This window comes from Coregonus lavaretus, assembly GCF_964263955.1.
Source record: "Coregonus lavaretus genome assembly, chromosome: 21".
Taxonomy (NCBI): Eukaryota; Metazoa; Chordata; class Actinopteri; order Salmoniformes; family Salmonidae; genus Coregonus; species Coregonus lavaretus.
The window spans coordinates 17,509,015-17,530,641 of NC_140008.1; the positions used below are offsets into that span (position 1 = coordinate 17,509,015).

Sequence of the window (21,627 nt, forward strand, 5' to 3'; positions counted from 1 at the left end):
TCATTTAGACAGGTTACCATGGTGCTCTTGGGCACAGGGACTATGGTGGGCTGCTTGAAACATGTAGGCATTGCACAGTGTAGCCTAATAAAGTTGGAAAAGTACGGAGCACTTTAAAACTAAACTTGGCTTGTATTCATGTTTCCCTGCCCCCAACTTAATACATTTTTGCTGTCAACTTTGTGTCAATTTCAGGCAATTATAACACTATAAATAGACCTACACTAATTTACAGGGGACAAAAATATTGGAACTAAAATATCTATCAATCTAATTGAAACTACTGGACATTCTGTGTGTAACTCTCTAAAGCTAACTTAATTATCCCTGAAATCTGTTCTTCACAGTAAAATGGCTGTGGCTATGTGGATGGTGGAGAGCACTGTCTGGGACCTCTTGTGGTGGTGGTGGTGAGGGAGAGACTCAACCCATTTTTTACATTTTTAGTCATTTAGCAGACGCTCTTATCCAGAGCGACTTACAGGAGCAATTAGGGTTAAGTGCCTTGCTCAAGGGCACATCGACAGATTTTTCACCTAGTCGGCTCTGGGATTAGAACCAGCGACCTTTCGGTTACTGGCACAACGCTCTTACCCACTAAGCTACCTGCCGCCCGGGAACAGCACATACAAAACCACACCAGACAAAAAGTCAGGTCAACCTCTGCTACATGTATCACATCATACAACTTAATCAGAGAAATGATCTAACAGGTGTCATTATGAGAATGATGGATACAGACAGTGATGTCTTTATGCAGTATGTTCAAATCACCAAAAGAGGGCAATAAATGCCAAGCATTAGTATTCACTATTTTGTTACTTGTCTTCATTGATGATTGTGTTAGAAGTGTCCACGCACATCTATTTTCATTACATTTGAGTGGAAAAAACTGGAAGATTGTTTATGCAAACACAACATCATATTAGTAAATGTGATTTTTTTTGTCCTCCTCTCTCTGCAGGGGGTTCTGCCGTTTCTTGCTCTACTTCACTCTTTTGTTCCCCACTGTCCCTCCTGCCTGGCATACCAGCCTGGAAGAATTCATTTGGGGAGTATGGCGGGGGAGGAGAGGGGGAATTGTGGAGATGGTGGTGAGGACTGCTGCTCAGCTATGACCTCATCCTCTCTTTCTTCCGGGGAGGGAGTGAGATCATGGCTGTCGTAAAGAGCCATTAATGGTGTCTTAACTGGCCCAGACAGTACTGGATCACCCACTGCACTGCTGAAATCCAATTGGCTCCTTAACAACCCTGTGCCCAGGATAAAGGAACATTTGTGGAAGTAGGAAGCACACTCTGCCTAGTTGACAGATGTGCTCTTTTTTTTAACATTAATTATATTTTCTCTTAGTGTCTAGACCTATTATGTGTTTTTCTTTGCATAGGTGTGTATTTCTTGGAGAGTATGGCAGGCAAGCACCTCACGTCTCCCATTTGCTTGCTCAATATGTGTGTCAGACTGAGCTGCGGATGACAGTTTGTGGGTGTATGTGTTCATTATTGTGCAGAGGAAATTCTTCTTCCTCTCTTAATTGTCCCACCTCATTTACATAATTTTGAATGGCATAGCCTAACTTGTTATTAAGCCTAACTAATCAGGAAAAGAGTGTTGGAATGGGGAAAATATGAGAGGGAAAAAGAGGAAACTGCAATTATGCAAAGCTTTTAGTCTCTTTTGATGAGTTTTAAATTGTTTTGTTATTCAACCAGAACAAGCATTTCATTGATCTGGTCAAGTGTCTCAAATGCATAGGCGCAGGAAATAGTTTGAGAGTGGGGGTGCTGCGATTTTTTTTGCCGACTGGGGCGGATGCAGAATTTTTTTTGTTGCCCCCTGCTGAAGATGTCTAGAATTGGTCCCTAATACAGGACTAGTAGAGGCCCAGTGCACTACTTTTGTGAAAATGTTCAACTAAATGTATTTGAGTGTTTACCAGAATTTGTAATTTGAGTCTGATAATTATCTGTACAAAACAGTTAATCTGATAATACTTGTGGAATATAAAAATACTTGCTTGATATATGTTTTCCAGTTTCTTGAAATTCTTTGCAAATGCAACTTTTTCTATGTGAAAACTGAAACGGTCTATTCATTCCTTTTCAGTAGACACTCTTATCCAGAGAATACATGTTCATACTGGTCCCCTGTGGGAATCGAACCCACAACCCCAGCATTGCAAGCGCCATGCGTTACCAACTGAGCCACTTCATCACAAATCACTTGATGTCTCAATTACTGTATTTTGCATTGTTTTTCTTCATGGTGATGGAAAGTCTACAGGTACAAACCTCGATGATCAGCCTATGTGCAATAGATTTACAATACATTTACATTAAGTGGTTTTTAAGGATGGTAAATTAATACTGCAAAAAAGTGGTTGTTTTCCATGTTATTTGATAAAGATAAATATTTCATTTGATGTGGATGTTTTGTGTCTTTACCCATAACTTTGCACCTTTTGATGTAAATGTTTGAGAACAGGGTTTGGTTTTTCTCAGAGAAAGGGACAGGGCAACAACTCTTACATTTCCTACTATTGAATCCTGCAAGATACTGTTCTTAATTATACAACTATCTTTTTTGCCAAAGCAGAGATGCTGAAAAAAATGTTTTGCACATGCTACGGAAGTCTATAATCGGTCTGCTAATACTAGTAAAGGCCCAGTACACTACGTTTTTTGCCCCCCAATTTCCCGTGGCTATGCTGAAGTGAGTATTTTTTATTTTCCTTTAATTTGTAATACATAGAATCATGTATATATATATATTTTTTTTTTTTCATTAAGCAATTACTGAGATGATATGGGACTAGTGGTCTATGCAGAATGTTTCAATGAAAAGTAGGCTGACTTTTAAACGGATAATCCGTTGGGACTCGTGGGCTGAAACCCTTCCTCCCCTTTAATCGCGTGGTTTCTCTCCTAGCCTATTTGCTCTCGCTTCCACATTTGCGATCAGTCGTTTCCTTCTAGCGGAGCTCTGTTGTGTTTCGCCACCCTCGGACGGGAGCGGACTGTAGTTGTTTTTGTTTCCCTATTTACATTCATGGGCAAAAGCTATTAAAATAGGATGACTTTCCACGTTTGTCTTTATTACGATAAAAATGAAGAAACGTGGAATAAAGCGCTCGGATACTGAGTGGTAGAAGAAGCCAAGGACCGAAGGTTTGTGTCTCAGCGCAATGCACTGTCAGTATAAAAACAGGAATTTAGTGAAAAGCTTGTTTTATAAGCTGCAGAATTTACATGGAAGTAAAATTATAGATTGAAGTGTTTAAGTTGTAGTTTGTTTCAATGTTATCGTTGTTGATGGTGAAATAATGCACAGATCACAGAGGACTAGAACGAAAGGAAACCATGATTACAGTGGTAGGTTTTGGACCTAGATGTTTTTAGCCTATAATAAACTATTTGATTACGTATAATTGCCTTCAATGTGTGTTAAAGAGTTACCTATATTATTACTTTCATGATAGTGGTAATGCAATAGGCTAATACAGTCGTATTGTGTTGTAAAATATAATTGTGATGTAACATATTAGTTATTTCATTTGGTGATGATTGCCTGCTGTTTTGAAGCAGGTTTTGACACGGGTCAGGAAAAAACTGTTTTCCTTTTTAATATCTATTACTGACAGTTGGCCCTAGTGGATTCAGTATCAGTGAATTAAATCAGACTTTATTACCTGGGCTTTCAATTTAATTGCTCTTCTCGGGCAAAGTCCAGGCTCTAGACTGCTTTATTGTTTCTCTGAGCCGACATTCATAGGAAATAAAGTCCAGCTGTCGTCGGGAAGAGTGTTTTTTGTCTTTTTTTTTTACACTCTGTTGCACAGTGGCCCCTGGACAAGTGGGAGAAGTGTGCACAGAGAGGATTATCATAAGGTTTAAAGCTTTCCTAGTAGTCCTGCATTATAAATGGAAGAAGTGATGTTAGTGTTTTACATAACTTCAGAACAGGACCCACAATGTCAATCCAATCCACTGTCTGTTGTGTATTTAGTCTGAGGTCTAGAATCAGTTCACCCAAGGGCAAGTAAGTAGTTTAACCTGAATCATCATATTTTTCCCTAACAGCAACCTGTCTTTAAACCCATCAAGTGTCTGAGGGAGCAGAGGTCAAATGGCAAAGTGGCTCAAAGACTATCTGAGTTTTGGGAGCAGGAGAATGCCTCCTCAACCACCCAAACCAGACTACACAGAGAGTGAGATACTGAAAGCCTATCGGACTCAGAAGAACCTAGACTTTGAGGACCCATATGAGGACTCTGAGAACCGGGCCAGAAACGACTCTGGGTCCTCAGACTCTTCCCTTGCTGCCTTTGGTTCTCCTCTGAAGTCCACCAGCCTGGATATGAAGGTTGTATCTCCCAAACACCGCCTCATCAAGGTGGACTCACAGGAGCTGGGGCGAACTAAGATTTTACTGAGTGCCGTCTCCTTAGAGGAACAAGAGCCTGTGAGTCATTTTTCCTGTTCAACATTAACATTCATTACCATTACAAAGACCTCTCCGCTTATTGATTAAGCCCATAAGCAAGTGACTGGTAATGTGAGTCAGAAGTATGCAATGTTTCAATACATCACGCTATGTTTGAAGTGGCCCATAAATTGGCTGGCCTAGATGGCAAATGGAAGGAAGTGTTATTGATGGGCTGGATGGCTCATTGAGTGGGCCGCCACAGTCCCCTGAGTTTATGTCCAGCCATAAATAATAAATGGCGTTTGGTTTAGCAAGCTGAGAGAGACCCCCATGTGAACACATGGTGAAGGAAGCCATGCAGGCGCTAGGCTATTGGACGGTATGCTGCCACACTTGTGTTGCCATCAGGCCCACAGTCCCACCCTGGATGAGTACAGTATGTGTTGGCAGGAGAACACACAGGCACAGCTGCAAGGGTCAGTGATGCTCAGGATTTCATAGAGATATAGAAAGAGAGAGAGGGAGAGAGAGTTTGCCTATGTAGAAAGGCAGCGAATGCACATTAATTCAGTTAACAAATCAGCTCACACCTCATGACTAAGTTAATGATGTATCATTTGAAACTCCATAAGTGCACAGCTCCTAACAGTACATTGAAGATCTGAGGGAAAGTAGAGTCGATACAGACTCTCTGCATGCGTGCTCTGGCTGCCCTCATTAATGTCTCAGTGTAGAATTCTGGTGTGTGAGAACATCTATACCCTCATTAACATTGCAGATTCATTCCTGGTCGTTTGATAACCTGTTACTGAATCAACAAGGGAATGTCTATAATTTGTGTCTGTGCGTCTCTAACGGGTTTGTTGCGTGACTTGGTTGTCTGATTGTGTGTGTGTGACCATATGGCTGCCTTGTAGTTGTCAGTGTGCCAGCTGACTACTATTCCTTCCTGTGTGTAGCATGTATGGGCTATTCCACACCAGGACAGCCTGAATGTTTTTGTTGGTATCTCAGATTGTTCTGGCAATTTTCACATAGAAACTTCAATGGGAGAAACACAGATCATAGGGTCTTACAGGAGGTATGTATACAGTGGGGAAAAAAAGTATTTAGTCAGCCACCAATTGTGCAAGTTCTCTCACTTAAAAAGATGAGAGAGGCCTGTAATTTTCATCATAGGTACACGTCAACTATGACAGACAAAATGAGAAAAAAATCCAGAAAATCACATTGTAGGATTTTTAATGAATTTATTTGCAAATTATAGTGGAAAAAAAAGTATTTGGTCAATAACAAAAGTTTCTCAATACTTTGTTATATACCCTTTGTTGGCAATGACACAGGTCAAACGTTTTCTGTAAGTCTTCACAAGGTTTTCACACACTGTTGCTGGTATTTTGGCCCATTCCTCCATGCAGATCTCCTCTAGAGCAGTGATGTTTTGGGGCTGTCGCTGGGCAACATGGACTTTCAACTCCCTCCAAAGATTTTCTATGGGATTGAGATCTGGAGACTGGCTAGGCCACTCCAGGACCCTGAAATGCTTCTTACGAAGCCACTCCTTCGTTGCCCGGGCTGTGTGTTTGGGATCATTGTCATGCTGAAAGACCCAGCCACGTTTCATCTTCAATGCCCTTGCTGATGGAAGGAGGTTTTCACTCAAAATCTCACGATACATGGCCCCATTCATTCTTTCCTTTACACGGATCAGTCGTCCTGGTCCCTTTGCAGAAAAACAGCCCCAAAGCATGATGTTTCCACCCCCATGCTTCACAGTAGGTATGGTGTTCTTTGGATGCAACTCAGCATTCTTTGTCCTCCAAACACGACGAGTTGAGTTTTTACCAAAAAGTTATATTTTGGTTTCATCTGACCATATGACATTCTCCCAATCCTCTTCTGGATCATCCAAATGCACTCTAGCAAACTTCAGACGGGCCTGGACATGTACTGGCTTAAGCAGGGGGACACGTCTGGCACTGCAGGATTTGAGTCCCTGGCGGCGTAGTGTGTTACTGATGGTAGGCTTTGTTACTTTGGTCCCAGCTCTCTGCAGGTCATTCACTAGGTCCCCCCGTGTGGTTCTGGGATTTTTGCTCACCGTTCTTGTGATCATTTTGACCCCACGGGGTGAGATCTAGCGTGGAGCCCCAGATCGAGGGAGATTATCAGTGGTCTTGTATGTCTTCCATTTCCTAATAATTGCTCCCACAGTTGATTTCTTCAAACCAAGCTGCTTACCTATTGCAGATTCAGTCTTCCCAGCCTGGTGCAGGTCTACAATTTTGTTTCTGGTGTCCTTTGACAGCTCTTTGGTCTTGGCCATAGTGGAGTTTGGAGTGTGACTGTTTGAGGTTGTGGACAGGTGTCTTTTATACTGATAACAAGTTCAAACAGGTGCCATTAATACAGGTAACGAGTGGAGGACAGAGGAGCCTCTTAAAGAAGAAGTTACAGGTCTGTGAGAGCCAGAAATCTTGCTTGTTTGTAGGTGACCAAATACTTATTTTCCACCATAATTTGCAAATAAATTCATAAAAAATCCTACAATGTAATTTTCTGGATTTTTTCTTCTCAATTTGTCTGTCATAGTTGACGTGTACCTATGATGAAAATTACAGGCCTCTCATCTTTTTAAGTGGGAGAACTTGCACAATTGGTGGCTGACTAAATACTTTTTTCCCCCACTGTAGATCTAAAAGGGTCTAAAATAGACACTTCTATCATGTTGTTTGCAAAAATGGTTTGTGACACTTATGTAAAAAGCATGTCAAACATAATTCCTACCAATGACGTCTATGTGAGAATTGCCAGAACAATATGAGATACCCAAAATATTTTCGGGCTGTCCTGGCGTGGAATCGCCCTATGGAGGAACAAATGCTCTCCTCAAATAAACCCCCTCTGTATTCTCTATCTCTGTCACACAAACTAACAATTCTATCTTTTTCTGACATTCTCATTTTGTGTTGATTTCAGATGTCAACTAATTCATTTCATTGAAAAATGTGAAGTCTATTTTTGGACGATGAAAATATTTTGGGATTCTGGTGTCAGTGGTCTGTAGTTGAGACTGCCATGTGTATGAATGGTGTAGTGCACCGTGTCTTTATGTGTGTGTCTCTGTATCCCAGGTAGTTCCATCAGCCCCAGCAGTAGGGGACACAGATTACTCTGATCCATTTGATGCTCACCCAAACCCCTGGCCAGAGCCTGATCTGGGACCAGTTCCCTGTGAGAACAACGGCTACATGGAGCCTTATGAGGCCCAACGTGTCATCACAGGTGAGTCTCAGGGTTTTGGATGTACCAAGTATTTATGTAATTTTTAGGACATTGTTAAAACATACTACAGACCACAGGACAGGTAGGCTGATAACGGGTAGGTCACACATAATGAAAAAGTATATTTTCTGTACTTGCATTCCTATTGTACGTCCCTAGCTCGTTACCAGATCTGTTTGTGCTTTAGCCAACTCCTCTGACTTTGGTTGTCATGCCTTAGATAGAAAAGTTGGCTAGAGCCTAGAGTACAAATAGATCTGCTGACTAGGCTACATCCCCTTCCAGCAGAAACAGTTTTCCCCCTCTCAGACAGTTCTTTTAGTCTGGCTCACTCAACTCACACACAGCCTTTCACCACCCCTTACGAATGTCTCTATCCTACTACGCCCTTTCGCTCTCGCTCTTCTTCCATCCTTTGGTTCAGATCTATCGTTTCTCATTTGGCTTTCCTGTAGTAACATCTCTTATTCCACGACCACTGTCTGTCAGGCTTGTGTAGTGAAGCGTCTCTCCCATCTGAGTGGTGGTTTCTCTCCTAGCTGCCCTCGGGGGAGTCTGGGAAGCTTTTTAGTCCGTCTGAGAGTCAGTGAGTGTGTGTTTGACTGTTGTCTTTGCTGGCTTCATTCAGGTCATAAGTAGTTTATAGTCACAGGGTTAGGACAAAAGGGCTCCTAGTCTTTCAACTTGTTAGATACACAATGGAGCCTGAGCCAGTCAACCCAGGACTGAGTTGGTGTGGTGTGTCTGTGGGCGCTCATTAAAAAACATGGTGGAACAGAGAAAACCAGGTGTCTGAGACTGAATATCTCTCTGATTCTCAAATAGAATTGCTATTATCCCTCCCAGAAACGGATTATTACTGACCGTAGCCGTAACACCCGTACCCTTATACGGATTGAAGATGGCAGATTTGGGCATTGATAAATGGCTAAATTGGAACGTAATGGCTATACAGTAACATGAATTCAGAGCTCTGGCTCTGCGCTTCACATCACTGAATTGGTTTTGATTGACAGCCGGTCTGAACTTGAGCACCTCGTGCGACAAGAAGTTACCCCCATCATGCTAATTGGGCAACTTTTGCACGTTTTTTGTTGTCTGAGTGAGGGAAATGCTGGTAAGTATCCTGAGTAATTTCACATTTTGTTATAAACAAATAAGGCGAAAAGTACAGTAAATGTAAAATGCACAAAACATTGTAATGTTTGGATTCAGTCTTGTGTCAGGTGAACTGTTGCTACCATGGCCATGTATATGCTTTTCATATTTCTTCATAAGAAATATTTCAATTTAGCCCTATCCATATAGGCCAATTTCCACGAGTGTAAAGAGTTAAATTACACAATAAATATTGTATTGTGTGTTTTTGGCAGATGTCATCCCAATGTGTCTTTGATCTGGTTCTGTCACGTTTTTAAAAGTTTATTTGGGGAGAATAAAGGCAGAACTCAGTTTCAATTCTCTATCACCCTCTGGTCTGCCATCTGCATACCGTAATAGATTCCTCATTCCCTGCAAGCTCCCCCCCGCCCCCCGCCCCACCATCATCATGTTCCCATCCATTTCTAATTTCCAACCCTGCCTGTTTTTATCTCCCTCCCCTAATCTCCCCCATCTCCTCTTGGCGCCCTGACACTCCAGGCTCCCTGCACAGGTACAGCAGTATTCCACGACACTGAGCCTTCCTCTGTCACAGTGATTTAACATCAAACCAACCCAGCCCTCCTTTCCTCACCTCCTCCTCCCACCTCAGGGTCTGTCCCCAGGGCCTCCTCTGTCGCCATGGAGACTGCAGGGGCGCCCAATAGCAGTGTGTCCTCTGAAGGTTAAAGTTTGCCAGTTCTGTGTTTCACCAACCAACCCTGCCATTTAGCTCCAGCACTCTTTCCCTCTCACATAACTGCACCTCCATAGCCAGGCTGGTGGTGGAGACAAAAGATCCTTCCACTTTCCTTACACCCAATATGTGATATGCCTGGTTTTTGAAGTGTTGAGCTTCTCAGCCCACATCAATGAGACAGCCCCTGATTGCTGGGGCTTATCGATACGCCTGTTGTTTCAGAAGTCTGTCTTCAGACGTTTGGTTATTTCAATAATCTATGACTTCGTAGCTCAAGGTCACACGTAACTCTCTGAAGGTTGATTTTTATAGAACATGCTACATGCTGAGAAATCTGCTGAAAATGCTAATGATGGTGGCTGTTGTGAGATGCAGGAACTATATTGCTGCTGTGACTGTGAAGAGAAGGGTCTGCTGTTTCTTCTGCTCCACAGCTCCGGGTCTAGTTAAGCCTCCAGCAAGAATCATACAAATACATATAAAATAGTTGCACGCTCTTTTCATTTTAAATAAGTCAAATGTTTGTGTTCTCTCTACCAGAGTTGCAGCGTGGCCCCGGGGCAGGCCGGGTGCGGGGCGAGGTGCAGCTCTACGACACCCCCTATGAGGATGAGCGGGGGCGGCCGCTGGGGGTGGGGCTGGGGTACAGAGACCTCCTAGAGGAGGGCAGGGAGAGCCGGCTGCCGCAGGGTGACGAGCGGCCAGCAGATGAATACGACCAGCCCTGGGAGTGGAAGAAAGACAACATCTCTAAAGCCTTCGCAGGTACTGACTCACTTCAGTTTCATCCTCAGCAACCTGACTACCCATCTCATACTGTTACTATTACACTCACAACCACACTTTTACACTCAATTACCAATATTTCACTTTTTTTTCTCACCCTACTACACACCTTGAATGACCACTCTCACACTCTCAGTCCATTGCACACACACTTTGAATGATCCCACTCATGACTTCTTGCCTATTGAACACGAGGCTGGACGATATAAGTGGGACTATGTGTTGTGTGTCAAAGATTTTTTATTTAAATATATTTTCAAGTTTTATTGACAGATACAGGTTAGACATGTAGAGGGGGAGACGGACGAGAGGGATAAAGCTAAGAAAGTGAGTGGTGGAACGGGGGATTGAACCGCTGCCCTCCACTACCACTATACTATCCCCCGGCACACAATGAATTGTCTAACTGTGTCAGACACACCTACATCTGTGTTTTTATATTGTGAGGCCCTGTCTCTGTATCTGGTGTGTATGAGAGTGACAGACTGGCGGTGGGCAGTAGATCACTGTACGATACGGCAGGGCAGGGCAAGCCTAATTAAATGAGCTGCATCTCAGTGTCAGGAGGTCAAGGTGACAGGAGACTAAATCAACATGCTCGCTTTCACTCCCCTCTTTTTCATGCTCTCGCTCCCCTCCTCCTCCCCCTCTCTTCTCAGTTAATTACATGCTCGCGTTTGCATGACTGATCCAGTGCTAATAAGCCGGTGGTCAGCAGAACTGCTACAGCAGCACACGACACACACACACACAGATACACACATACACACACAGAACATGTTCAAATCACATTAGCTCCCAGGCAAAGAAATACAGTAATTCTAGCGTTGACGGAGAGGATTATGTCGGTCGGTGAGTGACCCTCTCAGAAGATTTTAAGGGCTAAAACCCAGATCTCTCTGCCAAATGTGCACTCTTGGACAGGATCTATTACAGCACCAATTAGAAAAGGTAGCAGATGGAGGAAAAACCTCCACTTTGGATTTTCTGGCACCTGTTTTTCTACCTACGTTTGGGGTGAAAAACAGAAACACTACAGTATTTCCATTCTCACATTTAATCCATATTCCCAGTCAGATCACAGGCGTTGCTAGGCAAGGTTGGTATGGCAGCACTGAGGGGCAGTTGGAGGGGAGGGGGGGGGGGGGAAAGGGACCAAGGTTATGGCAGATTTTATGTGAGCTCAGTGGATGTTTGTGGAACCCCTGCAAATCCAAGGGGGGCCATTGTGGCAGGGTGCAATCAGTCACCCGCTGACAACCTCTCCTTCATCGCTGTCCTCTCTCCCTACTGAGGTGACACACACAGGCAGCCTGATAACCCACAGCAGGGGGTGTGGGGGGGGGGGGGGGGGCGGGGGCGGGGGGCATCACAATCTGCCAACAACGCCTCAGCTCTCACCTCCCCACACACAAACACGAACACACACACTGCTGTCAGTAGGCCTGAATATCACCAGTCACCTCAGTCAGGGGTGAGAACAGGATGCTCATTAATAAATAAATAAATATTTAGAGAGGGCTTTTTGCATAGTTGCATATTATTGCATGCACAATTATGATACTCAGGAAGTTGAATGCTGTGCATATCCTCTTGCCAGGGGGACTTACAGTATTCACTGTGGAGTCCAGTCCAGCTCAGGCGGTTGAGATGAGTGTCCGGGTGTGAGTTGGTAGTCAATTATGTTACACAGTAGTGAGAGAGAGCCTGCTGTTGACAGTCCAGTAGGTTTTAATTAGTACACTGCAAAGTTGTCACTAGCACCTAGCTACCCCATCATCTAGCCATAATGAATTCCTGGGAGTCATCGAACATTCAACAGTGAGGGAGGGATAGATAGCCCTGCAGCCATGCAACCCCAATTAGTGAGCTAATGAAATGGACAGGCTCATTACTCCACACAAAATGCCCTGTCTAATGAGTAAATGAGTGGTGTTAGGTTCACAGTGTCTTTGATTTTATGTGCTGTTTGTATCTGATCTCTGTCTGGTCTCCCTCCACAAGTAAGAGGCCTTAAAGCTAGACTCAGCGAAGTGACGTTGCCACGAGCAGCACCGCAGATATTGAGATGAGCGAGATGCAAGACTTCGCTCTCACACAGTCACACACAGTATCTGCGCATGTGCACGGGTTCGCTTCACGCTGTTCACAGCGTGGTAGCCAGGGCACCAAAACAGCAGAGAAGTTGAGCCTCGCGCTTTAATGCTCTTAGTTGTTGCGGAAATTGATCCACTATGCTGTTTAATTTCTGCATCAACGTCACACAATCTTTTGCAGATATGGAATATTAGATTGGTTTATACTAGACGGAGTGTCTGGAAAGTCTGCAAAGACACCTGTGTGTGTTTCCTTGACTGTGTGTGTGTGTGTGTGTGTGTGTGTGTGTGTGTGTGAAGCTGCAGTAATGAGATTTCCGTCACTGTGGCCGGTGTGTCCCTGGTCTGTAAGCTCACTCTAAGCAGGCCCTGGGGGTCCCGACGGGCTTCTCGTGAAGATGCTCTCCCATCCATCCCTGTCTCTCTCTCTCCCTCCTTTACTCCCTCCATGTGAAGCGTTACTGACGTTAATGAAAAGACATGTCCTCCGCGATCCCGGCTCGCTCCCTCAAGTGAGCTGGATGGGAGGCAGAGCGAGACGGAAAGAAGGGAGGGGAGGAGAGAAGCAGTGAATGGAGAGATAATGCCCCACTTAAAGGGGGAGAATGACTGGGGGAGAGAGGGAGGTGGAGAGAGTGGTGTGCAGGAAGGCGCCAGAATATACAATCCCTAGAAAAATGGAGGCAGAGCGGACAAAGAGGAAATGGAGGAATAGAAAGTCATTGGGTTGACCTGAAATACAACATGACTCACAAAGCAGCACATATATTTGCAGTTCTGTCCATGAATTCCAAGTGCCATATTCATCTTGTATATGCCTCAGTGTGAATTCATGGCTTGTGAAACCATGCATGTTTCACACTCGTGCAGGGTGTTAATTGTCTGTCATTAGTAGAGAGCAGTTGTGCCCAGCAGAAGGCCTTTTGTGGGCAGAGAGAACATGGGGAGCTGGGCTTGTTACAAAGCTGATGTCTTCATAATTGTGTTTAATGAAGAGATACGGCAGGATTTATCTAATGCTTCTGTCGCTTGATTCCAGGATATTTATTTTTGATTATGCTAAATAAAAAGGGGTTTTATATTTACTCAGATTATGAGTTTTTTAGGTTGTAGTGCCATTTTCTTCCAGACTGAAAGAGTAAAATTGATTTAATATTTGTGTTTTGTTAAGATACTGAAATGCCTTTTTCATGTTTCAATCCACTCAAATTGTTGGCATGTGGAATGAGCACAATGATTGTGATTCAGCCAAGCCATTAATTAGTGAATTGTTTTCACCTGTTGCCAACCACACCAATGGACCCACTTCAGTGTGAGGTTCTCTGGCTGCATTCACACAGGCAGCCCAATTCTAATATTTTTCCCCTTAATTGGTCTTTTGACCAATCACAGCAGATCTTTTTCTGAGATTATCTGATTGGTCAAAAGACTAATTAGTGGGTCTAAATGCAGCCTCTTTAGTGTATGCTAAGACGTCTGTTCAGGTTTTTGTACTATAATCCTGAATATTCTATTGTCCTGAAATCTCAATCAGCCTGCTAGTCCTCTCTCAGAACATTATGTTGTCACAATGTCTTATAAATCACAAGAAAGACCTTTGAGCAAATGGCCTCCCCAACCTGTGTGACAGTGCCACAGGTTCCCATTAGTAGTAAATGGAGCCCAGATGTGCCCTCTGTTTGAGTGACAGATCTCTCTCTCTGTGTGTGTGTGTGTGCATGCACCAGGCCAACGGAGGGTCACGTCCTGCCCTTTGTCACGGTGATGAGTGCTGACATCCATAGGAGGAGGTAAAGGTGATGTCATGAGGGAGTTACAAAGGGTTCATTCAGGGTTGATGTTACACTGCAGACAGGTCACACTGGAACACAGATGGACCAAACAGCCTCCCCAGAAATTCAAACATTTAAACTGGGCACTTGTGTGCTACAAATAGCAGCAACTGTGGAATCACAAAATATGAAGAGAATGCACACACGCACTCATACTAGTGCAACTGGTTTGTAAGCACATGGTGGTATTCTACTGTACTGCACTGTATGTCCTTTGTGTTGAAAGCTGTCTGGAACTCCCCCCAAACACAGCAGGAATTATGTTGGAATTTTCCCATTAACTGTGACACACAAAGCTTAACCCTGTCCTCTTAAAAAAAAAAAGAAAAAAAAGAAATGGCCACAATCTCTAAAGTGCGATTCTCTTCACCGAGTTCATTCCCTTCGTCCTTTCATTCTAACCCTCCCTCATTTTAGTTCGCTCTGAGCCTGTGTGTCTTTACCCCATGCTCTCCCCTCGGTCCTGTTCTCTCTCTGGAGCGAGAGAGAGGTGGGGATGGGAGGCAGCCAGGAGTGTGGTTGGGGAGGGCAGGGACTGGAGGGAGGGAGCGGAGGTCACACTTTAATCATGGCTTCTGCAGGGCTGGGGGGGCTCTCCAGATGGGTCCATTGTACTGCACCATGCATCAATAATTCACAGAGAGCCAGAGAAAGTGGCGGAGTGTGTCTGCCTGCTCAATAATTAAGCAGAGGGAGGGAGGGAGCGAGGGATGAGAGAGAGGGATGTATGTACAGCAGCACTGGGGTCTCTCTCCTAATGTCCCGTTCAGCTGCCCTTTGATGTCACACACCCAGGGGGTCTTTGGTTTTGTCAGATCATTAAGATGTCAGTCCCCTTTCCCCTTCATTTGTTTTGTAATCCTGTTTCACTGTGTGTGTGGTGTGTAGCACAGGCGTGGCGGATTCTTGTGTGTGTTTGTGAGTTTGTGTGTGTGTGTGTTTCTGCCATTGAGGCTGCAGTAATGTGTTGCGTGGTTATTTGCCACGGTTTGTAATTGTGCTAATTTGGTCAGCTCCTGGCTCACTGTGTGCCCTGTCCTCAGTGTCCCTGACATACAGTCCAGCTCATTGTCAACCGGACACGCCGCATCTGCTATGCTCTCTTCAATTCTCTTCACTCTTTCTCCTGTCAGAATTCTTACACCTCTCATCCATATTCAAAATGACACTCTAGTGTCATTTTTTCAAAATACTTATTTTCACCAAGACATTCACATTCTCTATATTATCTTCCTCTCACTCCCTTCTCCATATATTTCTCTCCTCTCCTCTCCTCTCCTCTCCTCTCCTCTCCTCTCCTCTCCTCTCCTCTCCTCTCCTCTCCTCTCCTCTCCTCTCCTCTCCTCTCCTCTCCTCTCCTCTCCGCCTGGCTCCCTGTAGAGATGTCAGAGCTGGCTGAGCTGCCCTGGCCCCCTCCAGTGGGGCAGCAGCTGGAGGAGGAGCTCCCAACCCCCCTCAGAGAGCAAGGTGACCTCTCAACCTCTCACCCAGGACAACAAGACCTCCCCCAACCCCCTCCCTGACCCCCTACGACCCCCCCCAGCCTGAACCCCCAGTGTCCTGCATCTGCCCTGCCTGCTTTCTGTATGATGTTAACATACAGAAATGACTAAATGACTAAAATGTAAAAATGTAACACCCATCACTGGGTCAAGTAACCTAACAACCAACACTAGGTTTGGCAACACATAGGCTAATGTAGATACTGGTGGTAGCACACAGTAATGGGTCTCATAAAGCATTTGGGTCATGATGAGCTTTCGCCAGTCGCCACACATGGCACTCTCTCTCTCCCGCTACACAGCACTACAGCCCCTCAAGGCCCGTTCCCCGCCACTACCCATAAGCTCCCTGTGCTATGTGGCCGTCTCATGCCTTGTTGCATTAGGTCACCCTGGAGCATCTCCCAGTCCCAGCCAGCCACTGGATGATGATGATGAGGTTGCATCCAGTCAGATCTGTACTACCAGCTCTCCTCTCCTTTGTGGACCCCTTCAGCAGAAACACTGTCTGTCCTCTATCCTATGGCATGCCGAACCCTTTGCCCTCTGCACCAACAACCGTATCTCAACTCTTTTACCAGGCCTGACTTGACTATTCTACATTTAATGATGCACTCACTCTTTCTTCCCCTCCCCTCCCGCTCTCTTTCTATATTTCTCCTCCCCCTCTGTCTCTCTGTACAGTGCAGTTTGATGGTGCCGAGTGGGACCGGTCCTCGTCCCCCACGGAGCGCCTGTGTCCTCCCAGGTCCAGTCCCCTAGCAGGAGGGGTTGTGAAGTTCCGGATGCCCTGCTCTGACCCCCACAACATGATGGGGGAGAGAGTAGACCCCACCCTTCCCCTGGAGAAACAAGTGTACGTACTGTACTCTTCTTTTGTAATGACATTTTATTGTGTGCTTTGCTATCTCTTGTTTGGGTTGGGTTTTATTGCTCTGTCTACACAGTCAAACTGAACGCATGACAGTAGAATGTAAAATATGGTTGTTTTGTTTTATACATGTATATCATTAGAATAAAGTATGTTTCTCCATATATGAATGAACAAGTCTACTAATCAATCACATATGTGTACACAATGTCATAGACATGAAGTGAGCACAGTGTGAGTGGGTAGTCCATTACTCTTCCTGGTGGTCTCTTAAGGGTTGTTATAGGATCCACTGGAGAGCTCTACTCATCTCTGGGTTTGTGTGGTCTGGTCTCAGTCCGACCCCCTGTGCCATCTGCCACAGTTAGTAAATCGTGACGAAAGGAGATAATGCTTGTTTTAAAGTGTGAAGGAACAGATTCTTATAACACATTTGATGACACAGCAACACATTCCAGCAAAGGTGACAATAATATATTTGCACGTCACTTTATTAACACCTGTGTAGCGTGCATCATGAAAAGAAAATCCCTTAATTTGCCCTTCTCTTCCATTAATATTTCACAATGCACTGAGCTGCTGGTCTCCTTCCATCTCTCCATTAATGTCCCTGTGGTGTGTGTCTGTCAGGTGGTACCATGGGGCACTGTCGCGGTCAGAGGCAGAGTCTCTTCTGACCCTGTGTAAGGAGTGTAGCTACCTGGTGAGGAACAGCCAGACCGGCCGCAACGACTACTCCCTCTCACTACGGTATGAAGCTCAACATAATCACACCAACGACTACTCCCTCTCACTACGGTATGAAGCTCAACATAATCACACCAACGACTACTCCCTCTCACTACGGTATGAAGCTCAACATAATCACACCAATGACTACTCCCTCTCACTACGGTATGAAGCTCAACATAATCACACCAATGACTACTCCCTCTCACTACAGTATGAAGCTCAACATAATCACACCAACGACTACTCCCTCTCACTGCGGTATGAAGCTCAACATAATCACACCATTGACATTTACATTTCAACGGCAATATCAAATCATTGCTAATGCACTTAAATACAGATTGATATGAGTCAAATGGTGCAACAAGTACAGTAGGTTAGAATATTTATTGAATCATCCTCAGATCAACTACTGTATGAATCTGTTGAATGTTTTTCTGCTGTGTGTTCGGGATACTTGCTGCCACCTCCACTGATCTTTTATCTCACTGTATGTAGGCCTCAATCTGTCTCTCCTCCTTCCCCTTCCCCTGTGTCTTCCCCTCCCTCACCCCCGCCGAAGATCGTTGACACACTAATTTTCCTCTCAATACTCCTTCAAGCTGCGTACTGCTTATCTGGTCAAATCTCTTCTCTCTAATTACTAGCTTGATCCATAACCTTTTCTCCATCGCTCTCCCCCTTTCCTCCCTCCCTTCCTCTGTCCCTCCCCCCGGTCCTTCTTCTTCTTCTCTCTCTCTCTGAGGGGTAATCAGGCAGGTAGAGCACACTCCAGCTCTCACATCAGCCACTCTCCAATCAGTAATGAATATGAATCACCTTCTGTGGGCCACACACAGGCACACTCTTTCACACACACACTCAGTTGTTAACAGCAGACACAGACAGGCTGACATTGTGTGAAGCGACAACTACAGTATGTGGCCCTCGTCTCACAATAGGAGGTACCAGGGGTCTAAGAGAAGAAGTGTTTTGATCTTTACAAAGAGCCTACCAGTCTGTCTCTGAATGGTTGTGCGGGAGACATTGAGGTAGTTGAAGGGAGATGGAATCAAAGCGACTGCAGATAACCAGTAGAGCAGGCTTCCACAACTGGCGGCCCGCGGACCGAATTTGGCCCGCGGGTGGTTTTTATTTGCCCCCCCCAAGTTTTCTGAACAATTTTTTGGTATTTTCATTGTTGGACATAAAAGATGGCAAAAACAACAGGAAATCAGCTTCAAGTTATTTTAATTTTGGGAATCTGTTCCCAAGTATTCGCACGCATTATAGAGAGACACGTAATCGTATACAAATGTAAGCAAGGTTTGAAATGATTATGTTTTAGTCAAATATACAGTACCAGTCAAAAGTTTGGACTCCTACTCATTCAAGGGTTTTTCTTTATTTTTACTATTTTCTACATTGTAGAATAATAGTGAAGACATCAAAACAATGAAATAACACATATGGAATCATGTAGTAACCAAAAAAGTGTTAAACAAATCAAAAAAGATTTTAGATTCTTCAAAGTAGCCACCCTTTCCCTTGATGACAGCTTTGCACACTCTTGGCATTCTCTCAATCAGCTTAACCTGGAATGCTTTTCAACAGTCTTGAAGGAGTTCCCACAAATGCTGAGCACTTGTTGGCTGCTTTTCCTTCACTCTGCGGTCCAAACCATCTCAGTTGAGGTCGGGTGATCGTGGAGGCCATGTCATCTGATGCAGCACTCCATCACTCTCCTTCTTGGTCAAATAGCCCTTACACAGCCAGGAGGTGTGTTGGGTCATTGTCCTGTTGAAAAACAAATGATAGTCCCACTAAGCGCAAACCAGATGGGATGGCGTATCACTGCAGAATGCTGTGGTAGCCATGCTGGTTAAGTATGCCTTGAATTCTAAAGTTGAGAGAATGCCAAGAGTGTGCAAGCTGTCACCAAGGGAAAGAGTGGCTACTTTGAAGAATCTCAAATATAAAGTATATTTTGATTTGTTTAACACTTTTTTGGTTACTACATGATTCCATATGTGTTATTTCATAGTGATGTCTTCACTATTATTCTACAATGTAAAATATAGTAAAAATAAAGAAAAACCCTGGAATGAGTACGTGTGTCCAAACTTTTGACTGGTACTGTATATATTTGGGCTTCTTGCGGTCAATTTGCAGCCTACAAATTATTTATAATTATGTTCCGGCCCCCCGACCATCCGCTCAAGAAAAAATCGGCACATGGCTGAATCTAGTTGATGATCCCTGGACCAGAGAGTATTGCGGCTTGGAAACAGACTGACAGACAGCCCAGCATCACACCAATATGAATATGGATGAGACCGATACACAGACAAACCATGTCTCTTCAAGAAAGATTTTACTCTGACAGCTTGTCAGGGACCTGTGGTTGTTTCATACAAAACATACCTTTCATTCCTGATGGTTGATGCGCACTAAAGTACACACTCAAAATAGCGCTAGCAATTTAGCAATGCTGATTCTGTTTGTTGTTATTGTGTTGTTGTGTAGAACAACAGATTTCCCTGGTCTTTAATGTTGATTTTGCTAACTGTAATAATGACTAAATGTAGCTCACCAATTAGAGCCCTTTCCCTCTGCTTCTATAATTAGACATACATCATGATGGGCTGCTCGCTCTTAAAGGGGAGGTGCAGCGCTGCTCTACTGCTAGTACTGTATCGCCCCCCCCCCCCCCATCCCTTCATCTTCTTTGTCTTTCCTTTTTGTCTTTTCTCTCACATGCCATTACATCACTCCTTTATACTGTATCACTCCCCTTTTCCTCTCTCCTTTCTAGTCATAAATTACGATATGGTGTTAAATCTGGGTGAGAAATACCTCATAAAATGCCAGAAACAAGTAGGCTGTATTTCAGCCCTGTCCCTTCCACTGTGTCATTATGTGATATGATGTGGTCCATGACTCTTCTGTGCTCTGCCCACGCTGTCTTCTCTCTCAGGAGCTGCCAAGGCTTCATGCACATGAAGTTCAGCCAGTGTAAGGATGGGAAGTACGTCCTTGGGCAGAACAGCCTGCCATTCGACACCATCCCAGAGGTCATCCATTTCTACACCACACACAAGCTACCAATCAGAGGAGCCGAACACTTGTCTCTGCTCTTCCCCGTGCTCGTACAGACCCTCTGATTGGCTGGGACTCTTGTTCCTGGAATCCTGGATCACATTGTGATTGGACACTGACTTTAGATTGACTTAAATGTCAAAGGGATTTACCCAATCAGTCCGCCAGTGCTCTAGTTGGACTGGACTATTTTGTTGAGGATTCAACATCTGCTGGCTTGTCAGTACAGTACCTTCACGGACCTTCTGGTTTCTATGATGCCAACTCTCTCTGGTTTGGGAACAGATTCACATAAAATGCAATACCTAGACTGTACAGGAGCCTTCTCTCTGTAGCCTAACGGTACCAGGGATGCTATCTGGATTACCTGTTGCAAAATGAGCCTCCTACTGAGCTAGTATTGCTCTACTGGTTGACAGTCTCAAGGGAAACTTGGTTGTACTCACACAAACACACCTCTGTTGATTTGATACTTTCTGTACTGTTGAGTAAATCCTATTTGACACTGCTTCATGTTGACAAATTGTAAGTCAAACCCGAATCACTGTATGGGTGTTGTAGCAGCAGCTGTAGGGCTGTGTCTAATTGTACTACTGTTGATGTGTGTTTGTCATAATGATCTGTTTATCTGGACACCTTCACTGCCTGGTTGCAGTGCTCTGTAGTTGACCAGCACCATTTTCAATAGAGAGCCAAAGGTTTATATGGCCATATAAATGGACAAATCACAATGATAGTTATGGTTTAATGATCATTCTTATTACCTGGGTCTTCATAATCAGTTACTTTTTCATCTCTGATGTATAATTATGGATAGGACATGTTTTCTCATTTACCTGCTGTGTTCAAATGTTTCACCTGTGGTAAAAACAATAAATGGTTTCATAAAGAGCAGTGTCTGCTTTGTGTGTCATGTGGAAAGACGAGTATCACAGTTTCTGATAGTGTAGATCAGTCATTGGTGTTATCCAGAGCCATATAGAGTTAGCCCAGGTTTTAGAACGGCCGCCATGTTAGCACCCATATAGAACTTTATTCTTGAAATTGTGGTGACGTAACAATATGAGAGCGCCTCCGATAATTCCCTAAGAAATGACCCGCTGTAAATGAGCAAAGCAGAGCAGCGAATTTAAGACATTTTTATTGATTAGCATTCGGCATAATGTGTACCATAGTCTTT

General features: G+C 44.2%; 1 protein-coding gene across 2 annotated transcripts; it reads left to right on the top strand.

The window, feature by feature from the left end:
• Positions 1-936: 936 nt before the first annotated feature.
• On the top strand, positions 937-21,333 carry LOC311149072 (SH2 domain-containing adapter protein D-like). Of its 2 annotated transcripts, XM_084186177.1 has the most exons (9): positions 937-2,283; positions 2,596-2,712; positions 4,080-4,461; positions 7,560-7,710; positions 10,091-10,315; positions 15,645-15,731; positions 16,451-16,622; positions 17,268-17,387; positions 20,326-21,326. In XM_084186177.1, the coding sequence occupies exons 3-9, from the start codon at positions 4,126-4,128 to the stop codon at positions 20,510-20,512; spliced, it is 1,278 nt and encodes a 425-aa protein (XP_084042303.1). In that variant the 5' UTR covers positions 937-2,283; positions 2,596-2,712; positions 4,080-4,125; the 3' UTR covers positions 20,513-21,326. The 2 variants fall into 2 exon arrangements, with proteins under 2 accessions (XP_084042303.1, XP_084042302.1); XM_084186176.1 differs by lacking the exon at positions 15,645-15,731 and having other exon boundaries at positions 20,326-21,333.
• Positions 21,334-21,627: the final 294 nt, after the last annotated feature.